Below are 19,808 nucleotides of genomic sequence, written 5' to 3'. Positions count from 1 at the left end.
TCTTAGTGCGTCCGTGCTTGCATTTAAAAACCGCACGTGTGTGCCTGTCGGTGGCAGCGTACAGGTGCACTTGTGTGCGTTTTTCACAAACTATTATATAACGCACAAGTGTAGTGTATAATACACGTCAGTCAGCAGTGGCTGATAGTGTCAGACTTCTCAGTAATATTTGTCGCTCCTAAAAACCTGTTAGGTTCTTAGTGCGTCCGTGCTTGCATTTAAAAACCGCACGTGTGTGCCTGTCGGTGGCAGCGTACAGGTGCACGATTTGCACAAACTTGGATATAACGCACAAGTCTAGTGAATACACGTCAGCACAGCATTGCAAAATGCGCAAGTGCGTTGGCAAGGAACAAGGAAGTGGACGTGATGGTGGTGCAGGCAGAGGCCGAGGTCGTGGGCAAGCTCTAATTTCGCCACAACAAAGGGCCACATCTAGTCGCTCGCACGTCCTTTCCCAAATTCTTGGGGACCGCAGCAGTACACCGCTCTTGAACCAAGACCAGTGTCAACAGGTTGTTAGTTGGATAGCGGATAATGCTTCCAGTCAGATTGGCACCACCACAAACACTCTGTCTTCCACACGGTCAAGTGTCAGTAGCCGTGATACTGCACCGCACATTTCAGAACCTGATCCTCCTTCCTACCACAAGGCTGAGTACACGTCCACGGACATTACTGATCCCACACTTGGACACTCGGAAGAGCTGTTCACGTTTCCATTCGCACATTCTGGCCTCTCGCCAGCTCATGTTGAAGTGGGTCATGAGGAGATCGTATGTACAGATGCCCAAATATTTGAGCAGCCACGTTCTCACGAAGTTGGCAACGTGTCTCAACAAGGGGTGGACGATGATGAGACACAATTGTCAGGAAGTCAGGAGGAGGAGCAGGGTGCGGAAGAGGAAGACAACGTGGTGGATGATCCAGTAACTGACCCAACCTGGCAGGAGGATATGCAGAGCGAGGACAGCAGTGCACAGGGGGAGGGAGGCGTAGCATCCCAACAGGCAGTAAGAAGCAGGGTGGTGGCTCCAGGCAGAAGTCAGGCAACCGTTCCCCGGAACAACAACACGACACAAGGTGCCTGTACAAATGTTAGGTCTTCCCGAGTCTGGCAGTTTTTTAAGTTGGCTCCAGATGAGTCTAAAAAGGCCATTTGCAACACCTGCCGTGCCAGCATCAGCAGGGGTACCAAAACTAGCAGCCTGACCACCACCAGCATGATCAGGCACATGAAACCTAAAATAATGTAGCCCCAATTTACCAAAGGGTGGAGGTGGGGATACAAAAGAGAGAGGACCACGGATTATCAAAGTGAAATACAAATTTATTGAATATACAAAAAGTGATACAGGACACACACTTTTGTATCCCCACCTCCACCCTTTGGTAAATTGGGGCTACATTATTTTAGGTTTCATATTCTTGTGGACCTCTTCCGGTCATAGGAAAGGTTGTTTAGGTTATGATGATCAGGCACATGTCAGCCAAGCACCCGACTTTGTGGGAAGTACAACAGAGTCGAGGAGCAGTGCTTGCTGATGTCACTGCTACGTCTTCGCTGGTTGTGCATGCGAGCCAATCCCCTGTCCATGCTGCCTGCGAACAAGCCTCCTCCGGTCCTGCACCTGCAGTTGCCTACGCAGAAATAACACCATCATCAAGCACGTCCTTGTCCCAGCGCAGCGTTCAGTTATCCATTCAGCAAACCTTTGAACGCAGGCGCAAATACACTGCCAACGCCCCACATGCCACAGTTCTAAATGCTAACATTTCGCGACTGCTTGCGCTGGAAATGTTGCCTTTTAGGCTGGTGGAGACAGAAGCATTCCGCGACCTGATGGTGGCAGCTGTCCCACGTTACTCGGTCCCCAGCTGCCACTATTTCTCCCTGTGTGCCGTCCCCGCATTGCATAACCACGTGTCACAAAACATCACACGTGCCCTGAACAACGCTGTTTCACCCAAAGTCCACCTAACCACAGACACGTGGACAAGTGCTTGTGGGCAAGGCCGCTACATCTCGTTGACGGCACACTGGGTTAATATTGTGGAAGCTGGGACCCAGTCTGAGCGAGGGACGGAACACGTCCTTCCCACACCAAGGTTTGCAGGCCCTACCTCAGTCAGGGTTTCACCCACACTCTACAGCTCCGGAATGTCATGCTCTTCAGCCTCCTCCTCCTCCTGCGCATCCTCATCCACTTTACCCTCCACACCAGTCCCAAGCTGGAAGCACTGCAGCACTGCCTCGGCGAAGCGGCAACAGGCTGTGCTGAAGCTAATCTGCATAGGTGACAAACCCCACAATGCAGAAGAGGTGTGGACAGCTCTGAAACAGCAGGCAGATCACTGGCTCACACCTCTGAACCTAAAGCCAGGAAAGGTCGTGTGTGACAATGGCCGGAACCTGGTGGCGGCTTTAAGGCGAGGCCAGCTGACACATGTTCCATGCGTGGCCCATGTGCTCAACCTCGTGGTTCAGCGGTTTCTAAAGTCATACCCAGAGCTGTCTGATCTGCTGGTAAAAGTTCGCCGCCTGTCTGCACATTTTCGAAAGTCACCTACTGCTTCAGCCGGCCTTGCCGGCTTTCAGCGCCGTTTGCATCTTCCGGCTCACAGACTGGTGTGTGATGTCCCCACGCATTGGAATTCAACTCTGCACATGTTGGTCAGGATATGTGAGCAGAAGAGGGCAGTTGTTGAGTACCTGCATCACCTAAGCCGTCGGGAAATGGGTCAAACTCCACACATAACACCTGAGGAGTGGAGATGGATGTCCGACCTATGTACCATCCTCCAAAACTTTGAGGACTCCACCAAGATGGTGAGTGGTGATGACGCCATTATTAGCGTCACCATACCGCTACTCTGCCTTCTAAAACGGTCTCTGCTCAAAAACAAACATGATGCATTGCAGGCGGAGCGCGATGAGTTGCAGCAAGAAACAGTAGTGGGTGTGGGTGATAACACACAGCCCAGCCTCGTCTCATCACAACGTGCAGTGGAGGACTATGACGAGGAGGAGGAGGATGAAGACATGGAGCAACTCTCCGGCCAAATTGAGGATATGACATGCACACCAGTCATATCCTCGGTTCAGCGTGGCTGGCCAGAGGACAGGGTAGATGAGGAGGAGGAGGAGGAGGACAGCATGTTCAGTCATCGTGTTGGTCAGGCTACTGAAGTCCTGGCTGTTAAGAGTCTGGCGCACATGGCTGACTTTATGGTAAGCTGCCTGTCTCGTGACCCTCGCGTTAAGAACATCTTGGCCGACAATCATTACTGGTTGGTAACACTGTTAGACCCACGCTACAAGGAGAACTTTATGTCTCTTATTCCCGAGGCGGAGAGGTCAACCAAAATGCAGCAGTTCCGGAAGGCCATAGTCACGGAAGTAGGCAAAGCATTCCCCTCACAAAACGCTAGCGGCATAGGTCAGGAATCAGTGGACAACCAAGGCGTACAGCCGAGAGAGGCACAAATCCAATCCGCCAGAGGTAGGGGAACAGTCTTTAAGATGTGGGACAGTTTTCTCAGCCCCTCACGTACCACAGCCCCTGAGGTGCGGGGTAGTGCCACAAGAAATCCTAAGTTTGCCCAGATGCTCAAGGAGTACCTTGCAGATCGAACAACTGTACTCCGACATTCCTCTGTGCCTTACAATTATTGGGTATCCAAGGTGGACACATGGCATGAATTGGCTCTCTACGCCTTGGAAGTCCTGGCCTGCCCTGCCGCTAGCGTTTTGTCAGAGCGTGTTTTTAGTGCCGCAGGTGGAATCATTACAGATAAACGCACCCGCCTGTCAACTGAAAATGCTGACAGGCTGACTCTGATCAAGATGAACAAGGGTTGGATTGGGCCAGACTTCACCACACCACCAGCAAATGAGAGCGGAATTTAAAGTTTGTAACGGGAATTTGCCATGTACCTCCACTCACCCATGGGTACACACTTCTGGACTTTGGATAATCGCTGGACTGCTCCTCCTTCTCCTCATGCGCCACCATGATGACCGTTACAATAGTTAGGCCTTTGTTTCAGGTATACCCCCAGTGGTAAATTTTTTCGCCCATTCTTTGCAGAATGGACATTACAACGACAGGAGACCCGCTCCTTTGCAATGGGAACAATGTTTTGAGGCCCTCATGCACGTCTCTATCCAGGGACAATGTGGAGCCTCCCAATTTTTGGCTGCCCTGCCTAAGGGCTATACTATAATACACCCACTTCCTGACAATGGACACTTAATGTTTTGAGGCCCTCATGCACGTCTCTATCCAGGGACAACGTGGAGCCTCCCAATTTTTGGCTGCCCTGCCTAAGGGCTATACTATAATACACCCACTTCCTGACAATGGACACTTAATGTTTTGAGGCCCTCATGCACGTCTCTATCCAGGGACAACGTGGAGCCTCCCAATTTTTGGCTGCCCTGCCTAAGGGCTATACACCCACTTCCTGACAATGGACACTTAATGTTTTGAGGCCCTCATGCACGTCTCTATCCAGGGACAACGTGGAGCCTCCCAATTTTTGGCTGCCCTGCCAAAGGGCTATACTACAATAGACCCACTTCCTTACAATGGGCACTTCAGGCTTACAGGCCATCATGCACGTCTGTATGCAGGGGCATTGGTGAACCTCACAATTTTGGACTGCCCTGGCAAAGGAAAATACTACAAAGACTCACTTCCTCAAAATGGGCACATTAGACTCAGAGGCCTTTATGTACGTCTCTTCTCAGGGACATCGGCGTGCCACACAATGTTTTACGTAAAATCTTTCATGTATTAATCTCAAAAAGTAACATACATTAGCTCTATCTCACTATTGGGTATGTGCCCTTAACATTTCCGCCATGAAAATTCATTTTGGTGTCATTTTTGAAGGTTTTCTGGTGAGTCCGTAAAAATGGCGTAAAACGCGGACAAAATTGTTCACAGCTGTGACTTTTGAGTGATAAATGCTTCCAGGGGTCTTCCCCATGCTGTTGCCATGTCATTTGAGCACTCTTCTGAGACTTTTGTGCCATTTTTAGGGTTTCTACATGCTGCCGGGGGTCATTTCACAAAAATACTCGGGTCTCCCATAGGATAACATTGGGCTCGGTGCTCGGGCCGAGTACACGAGTATCTTGGGATGCTCGGCCCGAGCCTCGAGCACCCTAGCTTTTTAGTACTCGCTCATCACTATTTAATAGCCATGGGCAAAGCTTTGTTCCACCTGCAGCTGTTAAGAGCACATATAGCTGTTTAAATCAGCCATCATCTGCTGTACATATAACATACTAGTACGTAATGTCGGTAAGTGTTAAGGTATGTTAGAAAAGTCATTAGATTGTTACAAGTAGATTTAAGAATAAAATCAACGTTAGTTTCAGACCACCTCTTCAACTCCCCTACATTAAAGGAAGGCACTTTAACCAAAAGAACACTTAGGTCCATTTCAACAATATTTCTTTAGACTGGATCCTCAATTAAGCATATACAACCTATGACTGACCCATTATCCCACATTTTTCATATGTATAATTCTCTATGATAATAAATTATTCTAAGTAGAATTGCTTATCAATAATTTTTATTTAGTTCAAAAATTAAACGTCACACAGTGCACAGAGGTGAAAAAATAGCTAAAAATTCTTTTAAAAATACAGTCAGAGGATATTTACAAAACAGGGTAGCATGATCCACACATCTCATAGATATCACTGGTTCATATTGTAGGTGAGAACATTTCCTTCAAATATAGGTATATAGAAAGTGCCTAATACAGTGCAATGTCCGCACCTTGAGGTGCAGGGTGACGTGATCCACATAACTCCCATCCCCACATTGGTGGGTTTTCACTAAGTATTAATTGTTTTATCCCTGGAACAAGGTTCAGTGGTGAGCTTGATAATGTTCTTTCCTGTGCTGCTGACTGCGGCAACACAGGACTATGTGTAAATGTTTACAATCCATGCTGCTCTGCACTAAGCACTTTATATATATATTTATATGCAACTTTGATTGATATATGCTGAGAGTTATGCGGACATTGCACTGTATTAGGCACTTTCTATATACCTATATTTGAAGGAAATGTTCTCACCTACAATATGAACCAGTGATATCTATGAGATGTGTGGATCATGCTACCCTGTTTTGTAAATATCCTCTGACTGTATTTTTAAAAGAATTTTTAGCTATTTTTTCACCTCTGTGCACTGTGTGACGTTTAATTTTTGAACTAAATAAAAATTATTGATAAGCAATTCTACTTAGAATAATTTATTATCATAGAGAATTATACATATGAAAAATGTGGGATAATGGGTCAGTCATAGGTTGTATTAAAGGAAGGCAGGCTAGTTGTTCCACTCACCTAAATTAGAAGAAAGCAGACCAGAGTGGTTCGATTTATCCAAACAAAAAAAGACAAGACTGCGGCAGGTGAAAAATTCTATTAAGAGCAGAAAATAGACATGGGCACATGGAGAATTTTTGAAACATGTACACCGTTCCTCAGGGACTAAATGTGAAGAGATTTATGCAAGGTTAGTGATGAGCAGAGATACTAAATGTGTTAAAAATTTCCAGAATTTGGTGCAAATTCATTTACTGCTAGTCCCTTTTGCTGTTATACTTTACCATACTATAGATTTTTTTCAGGTTCGGCTACTCAAGAAGTCTCTGGAGAATATTAAGCTGTGTCGAGAGATATGGATTATCTTACAGTCTACAGGTATATTATTGTCACCATACAGATTCCAATTTTTCACGTTACTTTTATATTATAATGAAAGCTGCTGCTCAGCTGCATAGCTGTGTTAGGCCTCTTTCACACGTCAGTGATTCTGGTACGTTTGTGCTTTTTTTTTAAACGTACCAGAATCACTGACATACGCAGATCTGCTCACACATCAGCAGCGTTCATGCGTGTCCGTGATTGCCGCACGGAGACATGTCCATTTTTTTCTGGCATCACTGATGTCCCACGGACCACGCAGTGGTGTGATCCGTGAGACACCGGCCAGAAAAAAACGTGCTTTTAAAATAAAAATCATTTTTACTCACCAGGCTCCAGCGATGTCCTCTGCAGCCCGTGCAGCCTGCTGCTTCTGAGCCGGCTCATTACTGTCGCGCATATTCATGATGCACGACACAGCCGACCCGGAAGCAGCTGCTGCGGGGGTCAGCGCCGGCCGGATGCTGCACCGCGGGAGCGATCAGCACCATGGAGAGCGGGAGCGCGCACAGGTGAGTTAATCTCTAAGTGCAATCACGGGCCACGGAGAACAGAGCCCGGATTGCACTTAGACAACCCACGGCACACGGAGGGACATGTGCGTGTTTTACACGCCAGTGAAAAATGTCAGTGTTTTTCACTGACGTGTGAAACGGGCCTTATGGCGATGTTAAAAGAGGGATGTAATTAAAAAAAAAAAGTTGCTACCATACTTTCTGTTCTGCAGCAGGGCTGTCACCAGTGGGGTAACTAGAGTTTAATGAGCCCTGGTGCCAAATTTGGCCTTGCCCCCTCCACCCCCCCTTTTCCCAGATATATGGTCCTTGTCTAATAAACAGACTGTTAAGGTGGCTTTACACGCTATGACATCGCTAAAGCGATGTCGTTGGGGTCACGGATTTTGTGACGCACATCCAGCGTTAGCGATGTCATTGCGTGTGACACCTATTAGCGATTTTGAATCATTGCAAAAACGTTCAAAATCGCTAATCGGTGACATCCACCCCAATCTCAATTATCGTTGCTGCTGCAGTAACGATGTTGTTCCTCGTTCCTGCGGCAGGACACATCGCTACGTGTGACACCACAGAAACGAGGAACCTCACCTTACCTGCGACCCGCCAGCAGTGAGGAAGGAAGGAGGTGGGTGGAATGTTCGTCTCACTCATCTCTGCCCCTCCGCTTTGATTGGGCGGCCACTTAGTGACGTCGCGGTGACGCCAACAGCACCTCCCCCTTGAGGGAGGGATTGTTCGGCAGTCACAGCGACGTCGCAGAGAAGGTATGTGCGTGTGACGCTGCCGTAGCGATAATGTTCTCTACATCAGCGATCACCACATATCGTTACAACGACGGGGGCAGGTGCTATCTCACTCGACATCGCTAGCAATTGCTAGCGATGTCGTAGCGTTTAAAGCGGCCCTTAGTCTGATGGTGGGCATGGTAAAGTACCAACGAGTGAACACTGAATCATGCGTGCTAAATCAGCATGCCTCAGTCTCAGCTCAGGATGCTGAATGGCCATCCAGCCACCTCCGCAGAGATTAAACTGTGCTGGGCTGGCTGATGAAAGCTGCCTGTTGTTAAGTGACCAGGCTCTGCTCCCTGCCCCTGAGGCCCGGTGAGCAGAAGAATAAAAGAGGAGAGGCCCAGGCTTTGCTTCTGCTCACTGGACCACATGCTGGAGTAAGGGCAGTAATGCCCTGATGGCGGCTCTGCTTGCAACTATTTAGCATATGGTTAGTTATGCAGATTCTTGTCATTGACTGTTTTGCTCTTAAAAATCTAAATTTAGATTTTTTATTATTTTGTTAGTATTTTGTAAATCCACCTTTGACTTTTAACACAGCCTGAATCCTTCTGGGCATGCTCTCAATCAGATTTAAGCATGTGTCGACCGAAATCTGATCCCAGGTCTCTCTTATCTGTTCCCAATGTTGGTGCATACTGGTCGACTCGGGTATGTATACATCTTTTACTTCAACTCTACCCATAAGTGTTTGATTGGGTTGAGGTCTGGGGACTGTGGGGGCTAATCCAAAGTTCTATTTTATTGTCATTGAACCATTTCTTCGCCAATCTTGACATATGCTTTGTGTTGTTGTCCTGTTGGAAAACTGTTGTCCTTTTCAAACCCATAGTATTCTAGTGTACAAAGTAATTATTCTTATAGGATACTCACATATAGCTCAGCATTGAGACCACCATCGATTATTGTCAAGTATCCAATGCCTTTGGCTATGAAACAACCCCATATCATCAGGCTTCCTCCACTGAACTTGACAGTTCCTTCAATTTCTCAATTCATTTGCCAATTTTTCCCTTGTTTCTTCCAGACCCATTTGCACCCATCATAGCTTAGTCTGTTGACTTTCTTCTCATGGCTAAAAATCACCTGTTTCTTCTACAGTCCATTTTTTGTACTTCTTTGGAAACTCTAGCCAACGCCTCACATAATAATATTGAAGTTAAGGCTTCTTCACCTTTTTTTGGGCCACCATTGCAGACTCGTGTAATGTGTGGTGCATGGTGCTCTCATGGATGTCTGTGATCTCACTATTGCGAGGCATACAAGCCGCCTCCACTGTCGAGTTTGTAGTGCCTGAATTGATAGACCTTGTGTTGATTCGACTTGTTGACCCCAATATTTTGCCTGGACGTCCACAGCTTGGCTTTTGAATGGATGGACGGACTTAATTTCATATTCTACAAAAGGTCATGGCCTTCACATGATGCAGTTTCTAAATGTTCTTGACTAAAGCGGGCTTTACACGCTACAATATATCTAACGATGTGTCGGCGGGGTCACGTCGTAAGTGACGCACATTCGGCATCATTAGTGTTGTTGTAGCGTGTGAAACCTACGTGCGATTGTGATTGTACAAAAAAACTTTGATCGCATACACGTCGTTCAATTTCTAAAAATTGAACGTCCAGTTGTTCAATGTTCCCGAGGCAGCACACATCGCTGTGTGTGACACCCCGGGAATGATGAACACATTTTACCTGCGTCCCGCCTGCAATGCGGAAGGAAGGAGGTGGGCGGGGATGTTTATGTCCCGCTCATCTCTGCCCCTCCGCTTCTATTGGCCGGCTGCCGTGTGACGTCGCTATGACGCCGAACGTCCCTCCCACTCCAGGAAGTGGATGGTCACCTCCCACAGCAAGGTCGTATGGATTGTAAGTATGTGTGACTGGATTTAATCGTTTGTGCCACACTGGCAACAAATTGACCATGCCACACATACAATGGGGCGTGTGCGATCGCATACTAGATCGCATATAAAATTGTAACGTGTAAAGCAGCCTTTAGGGACCGCTATGGATGAGTTGCATAATGCAGTTTCTCTTTTTTTAGGAAATCTTCTTCAAGACTACTCATCGATTCGAACCAGTGACCTTTAATTTGGGAATTGACCTACTTAAAACACTGAGCTATTAGGGAATTTGAGAACAGGTTGTAATGTGTACTATACAGGAAGGAAAAGGTTTTTCAAACACATGACAAGAATCTGTATAACTAATCATATGCTAAATAGTTAAATGTCAAATTTATGTATTAGATAGCCAAGATGATTGTTTATAAAATGAAGTAGTCTCATGCTCAAAGCTATAATGGATGTAGTAGAGACATAAAGGCAGTTCAGAGGGACTAGGGCAACTGACAGGTTCCCTTTAATAGCTGATTAATAATAATTAAATACACAAAGCAAATGTTTAAATATTTTCCTCAGGGGAATTTTCTTCAGAACCTACTGAGATTATATTATTACTTTATGAGTTTGAAGTAAGAGCAAAATTAAATGACCCAGGGCTGGAGGCTGTAATGGAATCGGTGTGGAATTTGCCCAACGTGAACACTAAAACCCTGGAAACTATTGCATGTAAGTAGAATCCAGATCCAAGTCATTAAATGTAACTTTCCACTAAGTAAAATATATTTATTGGAGCTTATATAAGGTCAAATGAATATGAATATAAAAAATAAAATTGAAATTTTATAAAAATCTGCACCACTCCAAGTTTTTATTAATATAATAATATTATGTAAAAATAGGATTAATAGACCAAAAGGAAAGATATACATTTTTTAAATTTTTTCCTTTTTTATTTTTTCAATAGAGACAATTATAAACACTCAAAATAAATATAAATCAAGTAATAAGTAAAAAATGCGCATACAAGATAATAAATCACAGCTACAAATAGGTTATAAGCGTGCAAAAAAAAAACCTGGTTGGCAGCTAATAACTGTAGTTCACAATTTAATGATAAATATATATTTCTGAGATCGCAGGGTTTAAACCTGCAATATTAGTTAAAATGTATATGGTTTAAGAAATATATTTTTTTAGTTGTAAAATTTTGGTTTGATTTTTGCAAAAACCTCTTTAAAAACTGCCGTTTTTAGCTGTCCAAAGTCTATTCACATTTCCATCAATGTCAATGAGAAGGAGAGGTTCTGTGTGCTTACTAATCCACTTATCAGTTCTTGTGCACACAAAGAGCTAATGGTTTAGAGAGAGGGATCCTCCTATATTCACAGACCTCCCTACTCTCCCAGTAAATCCAGTTCAGATAACCCAGAGTAACCTAGGGATGCCACAATACACCGAGCACCCGTGGCAGGTGTTTGGTGCAAGTTACCTGGTCTGACCTATGAATTTTGGGGGATTTCTGATGTGAAGTCTCCGTGCAGCGCTCAATTTAAATGCTTGAAAAACAGCAGTGCAGGCTGAAGTTCCTTTCCATGAAAGTGCACTGACAGCAAAGATTTTAGCCAAGGGATCTTTTCCAGAGCACGGGTTCACAATGCTCCCCTGGGCGTCCACCAGAAAGATAAGATTGTCTTGGATGATTAAGGGAATTACGCCTCCACCATGGATAGTTACAAGAAAAACTCTGACCTTAACCCGACGCGCGTTTCAGGGACTTATGCTGTCCCCTTCCCTTAAGCTCAGAGTGTATCTTGTAACTATCCATGGTGGAGGCGTAATTACCTGAATCATCCAAGACAAGACAAGACATTTCTGGTGGACGCCCCGGGGAGCATTGTGAACCCGTGCTCCAGAAAAGATCCCTTTGCTAAAATCAGTGCTGTTAGTGCACTTTAATGGAAAGGAACTTCAGCCTGCACTGCTGTTTTTCAAGCATTTGAATTGAGCGCCCCACGGAGACTTCACATCAGAGATCTCCCGAAATTCAAATGTCAGACCAGGTAACTTGCACCAAACACCTGCCACAAACACCTGCCACAGGTGCTCGGTGTATTGTGGCATCCCTAAATTACTGTGGGTTATCTGAACTGGATTTACTGGGAGAGCAGGGAGGTCTGTGACTATAGGAGGATCGCTATCTCTAAACCAATTAGCTCTTTATGTGCACAAGAACTGATAAGTGGATTCGCAAGCACATACAGGTTAAAATCACCTGGCAGTGAATTAACCACCATGAACATCTAACAAATTCTGTCTTTTATCTTCAGAAGCTCTCCTTCTCATTGACATTGATGGAAATGTGAATAGACTAAAAGGTACCGTCTCACTAAACGACGTACCAGCGATTCCGACCACAATATGATCTAGTCAGGATCGCTGGTGCGTCGATACATGGTCGCTGGTGAGCTGTCTATCAGGCAGATCTCACCAATGACCAGTGACCAGCCAGCAGCGACTCGTGGAAACGATGCTGCGCTTGGTAACCAAGGTAAATATCGGGTAACTAAGCAAAATGATTTGCTTGGTTACCCGATATTTACACTGGTTACCAGCGCACACCGCTTAGCGCTGGCTCCCTGCACTCGTAGCCAGGGTATACATCGGGTTACTAAGCAAGGCGCTTCGCTTAGTTACCCGATGTGTACTCTGACTACATGTGCAGGGAGCCAGCACTGGCAGCCTGAGAGCGGCGTACGCTAGTAACCAAGGTAAATATCGGGTAACGAAGCAAAGCGCTTCGCTTGGTTACCCGATGTGTACCTTGGTTACCAGCGTCTGCAGCTTTCAGACGCCGGCTCCCTGCACATTGAGATTGTTGCTCTCTCGCTGTCAAACACAGCGATGTGTGCTTCACAGCGGGAGAGCAACAAGCAAAAAATTAACCAGCACTGTGTGTAACGATCAGCGATTTCACAGCAGGGGCCAGGTTGCTGCTTAGTGTCACACACAGCGAGATCGCTGATGAGGTCACTGGTACGTCACAAAACCTGTGACACAGCAGCGATCTCGCTAGCGATCTCGCTATATGAGAAGTACCCCTTAGGTTATGTGCGCACTAGAAAGTGCATTTTTCTTGAGAAAAAACTGACCCCCTGAAAGAATCCCGCACCCGCGGTAAAAACCGCAGTACAACCGCATCCGCGTTTATGCCGCGATTTCCATGGTTTGCAGCGGATTTTCTGCAAGTTGGTCCCCGCGGCTTTTACCATTATCTATGGCAAAAACCGCAGGTATGTGCGGAAAAGTAGTGACATGCACATTTTCTCAAGAAATTCTGCAGAAAGAATGTTCTTGAACAAAAAATGGAGTGTACACACAGCTATTTTTTTTTCCCATAGGTTTTGCTGGGAAATGTCTGCAGAAAGGTTTCAAACATTTCTCAAGAAATTTCTGCAGCAAAACCGCGGGTAAAACCGCGGGTAATAATGCAGTGTGCGCACAAGGCCTTAGGACAGCTAAAACGGCAGTTTTTAAGGATGTTTTTGCAAAAATCGAACCAAAATTTTACAACTAAAAAAAATATATTTCTTAAACCATATACATTTTTACTAATATTGCAGGTTTAAAGCCTGTGATCTCAAAAATATATATTCATCATTAAATTGTGAACTACAGCTATAAGCCACCGGCCGGGGATTTTTTTGCACGCTTATAACCTATTTGTAGCTGTGATTTATTATCTTGTATTCGCATTTTTTACTTATTACTTGATTTTTATTTAGTTTGAATGTTTATAATTGTCTCTATTGAAAAAATAAAAAAGGAAACAATTTTAAAAATGTACATCTTTCCTTTTGGTCTATTAATCCTATTTTTACATAATATTGATTTATAAAAACTTGGAGTGGTGCAGATTTTTATAAAATTTCAATTTTATTTTTTATATTGATTTCCCCTTGGCAAATTAAGGGTGTCTGTCAGTATCTAGCTGCCAACCAAGTTATAGAGTTTAGCGCTGGTATTATCTTCCTAGATATACTATTCAAATGAATATGACTGCCTCAGGATTGCTGACACTAGCTTATAAAACAAGCAAGTGCAATGCAAGAAAAAATTACATTGCACTCGAACCAATGTTATTCAATGAGGCAGTCCAGATATTGTATTTTTTTCTCATCTGTATTCTGCGTGAAGAAAAAAATTGCAGTATGCTGTGTGCGGTCGCGTAAAACAGCCGAGGATCGCCATTGCAAGACTATGGGAGCAAGAAAAAAAAAGATTCCACACAGAGCATACGTATGCCGTCTGATTCTTATGGATACATTACCATTATGCTACCATTTTGTAGCATAGAGCACTGAATGGTCCTGTAAATGATTGTTGAAAAGCTGCTGAAAAAAAACCTGCATTGTATATGGATGTCATACACATGTCATACAGGAAAAGAAATCGTACACTTGCTTAGGACTCATGACATATGGAATAGCAAACTAATTTCATTTGTCCCACATTACTGGATGAAAATTAGCTGCTGGCAAACTTCATATGATTAAATGAAGGATAAATGGACAAATGTACGGAGACATTCATGATAAAAATCTGCTGCCATCTACCAGAATGATGAAGATAAAAGGAGGATCGACATTCATTAAGACAATACCAAATACACAGCCAAGGAAACTCTCAATTGGTTCAGAGAAGGAAAATAAAACTGCTAGAATCAGCCAGTCACTTGACCTGAATCCAATATAAAATTTATGGAAGGAACTAAAGGTCAGAGTTTATAGAAGTAACCCACGAGACCTTCAGGATTTGAAAAGGGTTTGTGTGGCACAATGGGCCATAATCACACCTGAGCAATGCGTGTGACTATTTTCTGTATACAGGAGGTGTCTTAAAGCTGTCATCACCAACAAAGGCTTTTGTACAAAGTATTAAATACATTTCAGTAAATGTGTTCCATACTTTTCCCTGTGCCGTTTCTCATTATTACACATTTTAACTTATGGACATCAATGGTTTGATTTCTTTGCCTGTGTGGATTGGATGGGTTGTTACCGACATCTGGTAAAAAATTCATGTAAATGTTTACTTAGAAGATTGTTGATGCATTCAATTCTTATTTTACCCAATGTTAACGAGACTCTTCAGTATGTTACAAGTACAATATAATCCTGTCTGCTGTCAGTATTTATCTTATCTTTTTATTACCTTTTCTAAAATAATATAGCTGTGTCAATGGAAGCTCCAGCTTATTATCCCTCAATTTGCAAAAAAGTATTGAAGGCTGCTTTATCTCTACATAAGAAGCAAGACTCATTGGATGTCTGCAGGATAAGGTATGCAATTTATCTGCAATGCACTTCGGGATTCAGGATCATTTGAATGTAAGAATATCCTCTAATTTCTGGAAGCACTGTGTTTAAGTCTAAGGGCGCCTTTGCACGTTGCAACATCGCACGTGCGATGTCGGTGGGGTCACATCGAAAGTGACGCACATCCGGCGTCACTTTCGACATCGTAGTGTGTAAATCCTAGATGATACGATTAACAAGCGCAAAAGCGTTGTTATCGTATCATCGGTGTAGGCTCCGACTTTTCCATAATTACGCTGCCGCGACAGGTAGATGTTGTTCCTTGTTCCTGCGGCAGCACACATCGCTGTGTGTGAAGCCGCAGGAGCGAGGAACATCACCTTACCTGCCGCCGCCGGCTATACGGAAGGAAGAAGGTGGGCGGGATGTTTATACATCCTGCTCATCTCCGCCCCTCCGTTTTGATTGGCCACCTGCTGTGTGACGTCGCTGTGACGTTGTATGACCCGCCCCCTTAGGAAGGAGGCGGGACGCCGGCCACAGCGACGTCGCAGGACAGGTGAGTGCATGTGAAGCTGGCGTAGAGATAATGTTCGCTACGCCAGGAATCACAAGATATCGCTGCTGCGATGGGGGCGGGGAGTTTTTTCTCAGCTGGAATCTGGCTAAGGAACAAAACCGCAGCATGCTGCTTATGGTCACGTTAAATGAACGAAACTCACCAGAGCACGTCACACAGTCCATCCAGTCCATATACAGTTTGATTTTAATGGCTACATCACCATTCAGTAGCATAGAACACTGTAAATGGTCCTGTAAATGATTTGTGGAATAAAAGTTGCGGAGTAAAATATGCAATGTATAAAGATATCATACACATGTCATACAGATGCTAGGCGAGAAAGTCGCATAGCACTCAAATGACATGGTATGCCAAATGGATTTCGTTTGCCTCACTTGGTGAAATTCGGTACAATTGTTTTTTTTATGCCGATATGAGTGATTCTGTACATAATTTATCCTTATCTTTGACACAATTTACTGAAAGAAAATCTGTTTCATTTTTTATAACCACCACACATTTAAATTAAGGGTTTGTTCACATCAGCGTACATGAAATTACTGAGATTTTCTGCCAGAAAAGTTGGCGAGTGTCAGATGAGTGTCATGTGTTTTTGTTCCTCAATTAGCATGTGGCACCCAAGTGGTCAAGGGAGCCACAGTGGTATTGTCACCGGGGGCGATACTATGCTTGGAAGCAGTGGGGAGAACTTCATGTTGGGTAAGTTTGCACACAACACTTCCTAACTCAGGCCAGAAGGGGGAGCTGAAGACCTGGTTTAAGGAGAGCTCCGCTGATGCATTATGGTCTGGAGAAGGGGCTAGCGCACACACAAAACGACAGACCGAAGGTGAAACCAACAGAACAGTACAGGAGAGCAGTGCACACGGCTGCTGATGAGAGCTGAGTGATTAAGAACTCTCAGGGCCTAGCTCAGGAGCAGCAGCTGTGGCTACTCCCTGGCCGCATACAACAGGTGGCATCACAAACTTTCCCAATCGCCCCGTTTTCCCTTCATTTGCTGTACGCCTTGGGGCAACTGAACCGGGCAATGCCACCCATGACATCTCCTGACCCGACCCCAAACGGACCGGCAACGAGTAGGTTAACGACCAAATATTGGTTTGATAAAGATCTTTTTTTTTGTCCATTCACTTTCAATTTTAATTACTAAAAATAAATTAATAACACCTGTATTCTTACCTTGAAGCATTTTTTTCCATACTCGTAAACTTTTTCACAGTGCTGCCCTTAGCCCTTTTTGAAATTTTTATTGCTATGTTTGAAACTTTGAATGATCAATTGTTATTTGCAGCTTTATGCTGTGCTGATATCTTATATACCGTATTTTTCGGACTATAAGACGCACCTGACCATAAGACACCCTGGTTTTAGAGGAGGAAAATAGGAAAATAAAATTTTAACCAAAAAATGTGGTCATGACACACTGTTATGGGGCGAGGATCTGCTGCTGACACTGTTATGGGGGTAATGTCCACAAATTCTCTACTAAGGTACCCCATTCTGGTAACGATCCTCCTGCTTTGTATATGATCCTGCTCATATACCCCCATCCATCCTGCTCATATACCCCCATCCATCCTGCTCATATACCCCCATCCATCCTGCTCATATAACCCCATCCATCCTGCTCATTTACCGCCATCCATCCTGTTCATATACCAGCATCCTGCTATATACCTCCCATCCTGCTCATATACCCCAATCCATCCTGCTCATATACCCCCATCCTGCTCATATACTACCATCCATCCAACTCATATACTGCCATCCTGCTCATATACTACCATCCATCCTGCTCATATACCCCCATCCTGCTCATATACCCCATCCAGCTCATAAAATACCCCCACCCTGGTATATGGCCTGTATTCTATGGCACAGAAAACAAAATGAACGTTTATACTCTCCTTTCCTCACTCCCTGCAGCACCGATCAGCTTCCTCTCTGTCTCAGCTGCAGCGCCACTGAGTGGAGCCGTAACCGTTGTCTGCAGCATCGCGATGTCTTCCTGTCTGTGCCGGTCAACTGATCTGTGTGAACACTAGCGGCGCGCACAGCGATGACGTCATCGCTGTGCTCACCGCTCTCTACACAGATCAGCTAACCGGCACAGACAGGAAGACATCGCGATGCTGCAGAGGGACGGCTCCACACACTGTGACGGGTGAGTACACTGATTCACTGCACCCCACGCTGATAATGATGCACGGGGGGCAGTGAATACAGCCGCACATGATCACTCCAGGCTGTAGTTGCCAGGGTTGATCTTGTGGGCCGGCTGTTAATTATGCGCGCACCCCCCGCTCATCCCCCCGCCCATCATCACGCCCACCTGTCAGCACTGGCTTCAGCGCTGAGAGATGATGGCGGGAGAATGAGCGTGCATATGAAATGAGCGGGCCCACGTGGTCATGGCAGGCGCTGCTACAGCCTGCTCGTGCCCCCGATGACCTGCTTCACCACAGCACCCTCATTCCCCGCAGCCACATTCAGACCATAAGACACACCCCCCACTTTCCCCCAACATTTGGGGGAAAAAAAGTGCGTCTTATAGTCCGAAAAATACGGAATGTGATGTTCCCACATTAAATAATACTGTGATGTGTGTGTGTGTGTGTATACATAGATACTTGTATGCAATTCATTTGTCTCCTCTTGCTGTGTCTGCTACCCTCCATTGTGTCTTTCATGTGTTTCTAATCTTTTACAATATGTACTATTAATACCAATAAAGTGATTTTTTTTCTTTTGCAGCTACATTTGTGACTATATACCATTCTTGTATAGGCTGTTTTATGGGAATTAAATAAAGGAACACTTATGCCTGAATGCTGTGACTTTAATTGCTATTACCTTTTGATTTTGTTAATAATTTGATGTTGTTTTTGCTATTAGTAAATGTCTACACAGCCTAATAAAGTTGAGCGTACCTGAAAGATCTGTGGATCTAGAGAATTATGACCAAGTTGAAGCCTGGCAGTATTACCAAGAAGCACTTACTATTATTTCTACTTGTGTAAGTTCAAGAATTTTATTTTCACTTGCACTATAAAACATTTAAACCTCTTTCATGCAACAATCCAAATTTGAACAATAATCTTTTAGAAGTGTGATACTTATACATATAACACAGATGATTTAAAAGTTTGCCACAAAAATGTACTAAGGGCAGTTGTGCTGCTGCTTGTTTTGTTGAACCGTATTTTTCGGACTATAAGACGCACCGGACTATAAGACGCACCCTTGTTTTAGAGGAGGAAAATAGGAAAATAAAATTTTAAGCAAAAAAATGTTGTCATGATACACTGTTATGGGGCGAGCATCTGCTGATGAGACTGTTAAGGGGGTAATGTCCCCAAATTCTCTACTAAGGTGCCGCATCCTGGTAATTGATCCTCCTGCCTTGTATATGTCCCTCATCCTGCTATATACTGTCATCCTGCCATATGGCCGCATCCTGCTATATACTGGCATATGGCCGCATCCTGCTATATAACCCATCATGGCATATGGCCCCATCCTGCTATATGCCCCCATCCTGCTCATATGGCCCCATCCTGCTATATGCCCCCATCCTGCTCATATGACCCCATCCTGCTCGTATGACCCCATCCTGCTCATATACCCCATCCTGCTGATATGACCCCATCCTGCTCATATACCCCCATCCTGCTCATATGACCCCATCCTGCTCATATGACCCCATCCTGCTCATATGACCCCATCCTGCTCATATGACCCCATCCTGCTCATATGACCCCATCCTGCTCATAATATACCCCCATCTTGGTGTATTGCTCATCCTCCCGTCTGTGTCAGCGGCAGCGCCGCTGAGTGGAGCCGTCCCCATTACCCTGCTGCATTGTGATCATCTCCTGTGTCTGTGCCGGCGGCTGCGTGTGGACACATGTGCACAGCAATGATGTCATCCCTGTGCGCCCCGCTAGTCTCCACCCAGCTGCCGGCACAGACACAGGAGATGATTGTGATGCAGCAGGGTAACTGGGACGG

The 19,808-nt window shown here is 44.9% G+C and overlaps 1 protein-coding gene across 1 annotated transcript in view; it reads left to right on the top strand.

The window, feature by feature from the left end:
• Positions 1 to 19,808, top strand: part of TEX11 (testis expressed 11) — a 1,632,405-nt gene that overhangs the window by 1,480,029 nt on the left and 132,568 nt on the right. The window contains exons 26-29 of the mRNA XM_075324897.1: positions 6,663 to 6,735; positions 10,473 to 10,622; positions 15,127 to 15,235; positions 18,693 to 18,813. Coding sequence (XP_075181012.1) covers positions 6,663 to 6,735; positions 10,473 to 10,622; positions 15,127 to 15,235; positions 18,693 to 18,813 — 453 coding nt within the window. The remainder of the gene's footprint in view (positions 1 to 6,662; positions 6,736 to 10,472; positions 10,623 to 15,126; positions 15,236 to 18,692; positions 18,814 to 19,808) is intronic.

The sequence above is a fragment of the Anomaloglossus baeobatrachus genome, chromosome 9 (assembly GCF_048569485.1).
Source record: "Anomaloglossus baeobatrachus isolate aAnoBae1 chromosome 9, aAnoBae1.hap1, whole genome shotgun sequence".
NCBI classification, from domain to species: Eukaryota; Metazoa; Chordata; class Amphibia; order Anura; family Aromobatidae; genus Anomaloglossus; species Anomaloglossus baeobatrachus.
Note: the sequence above shows the minus strand (reverse complement) of the source record. Positions and strands in the feature narration are given on the sequence as shown.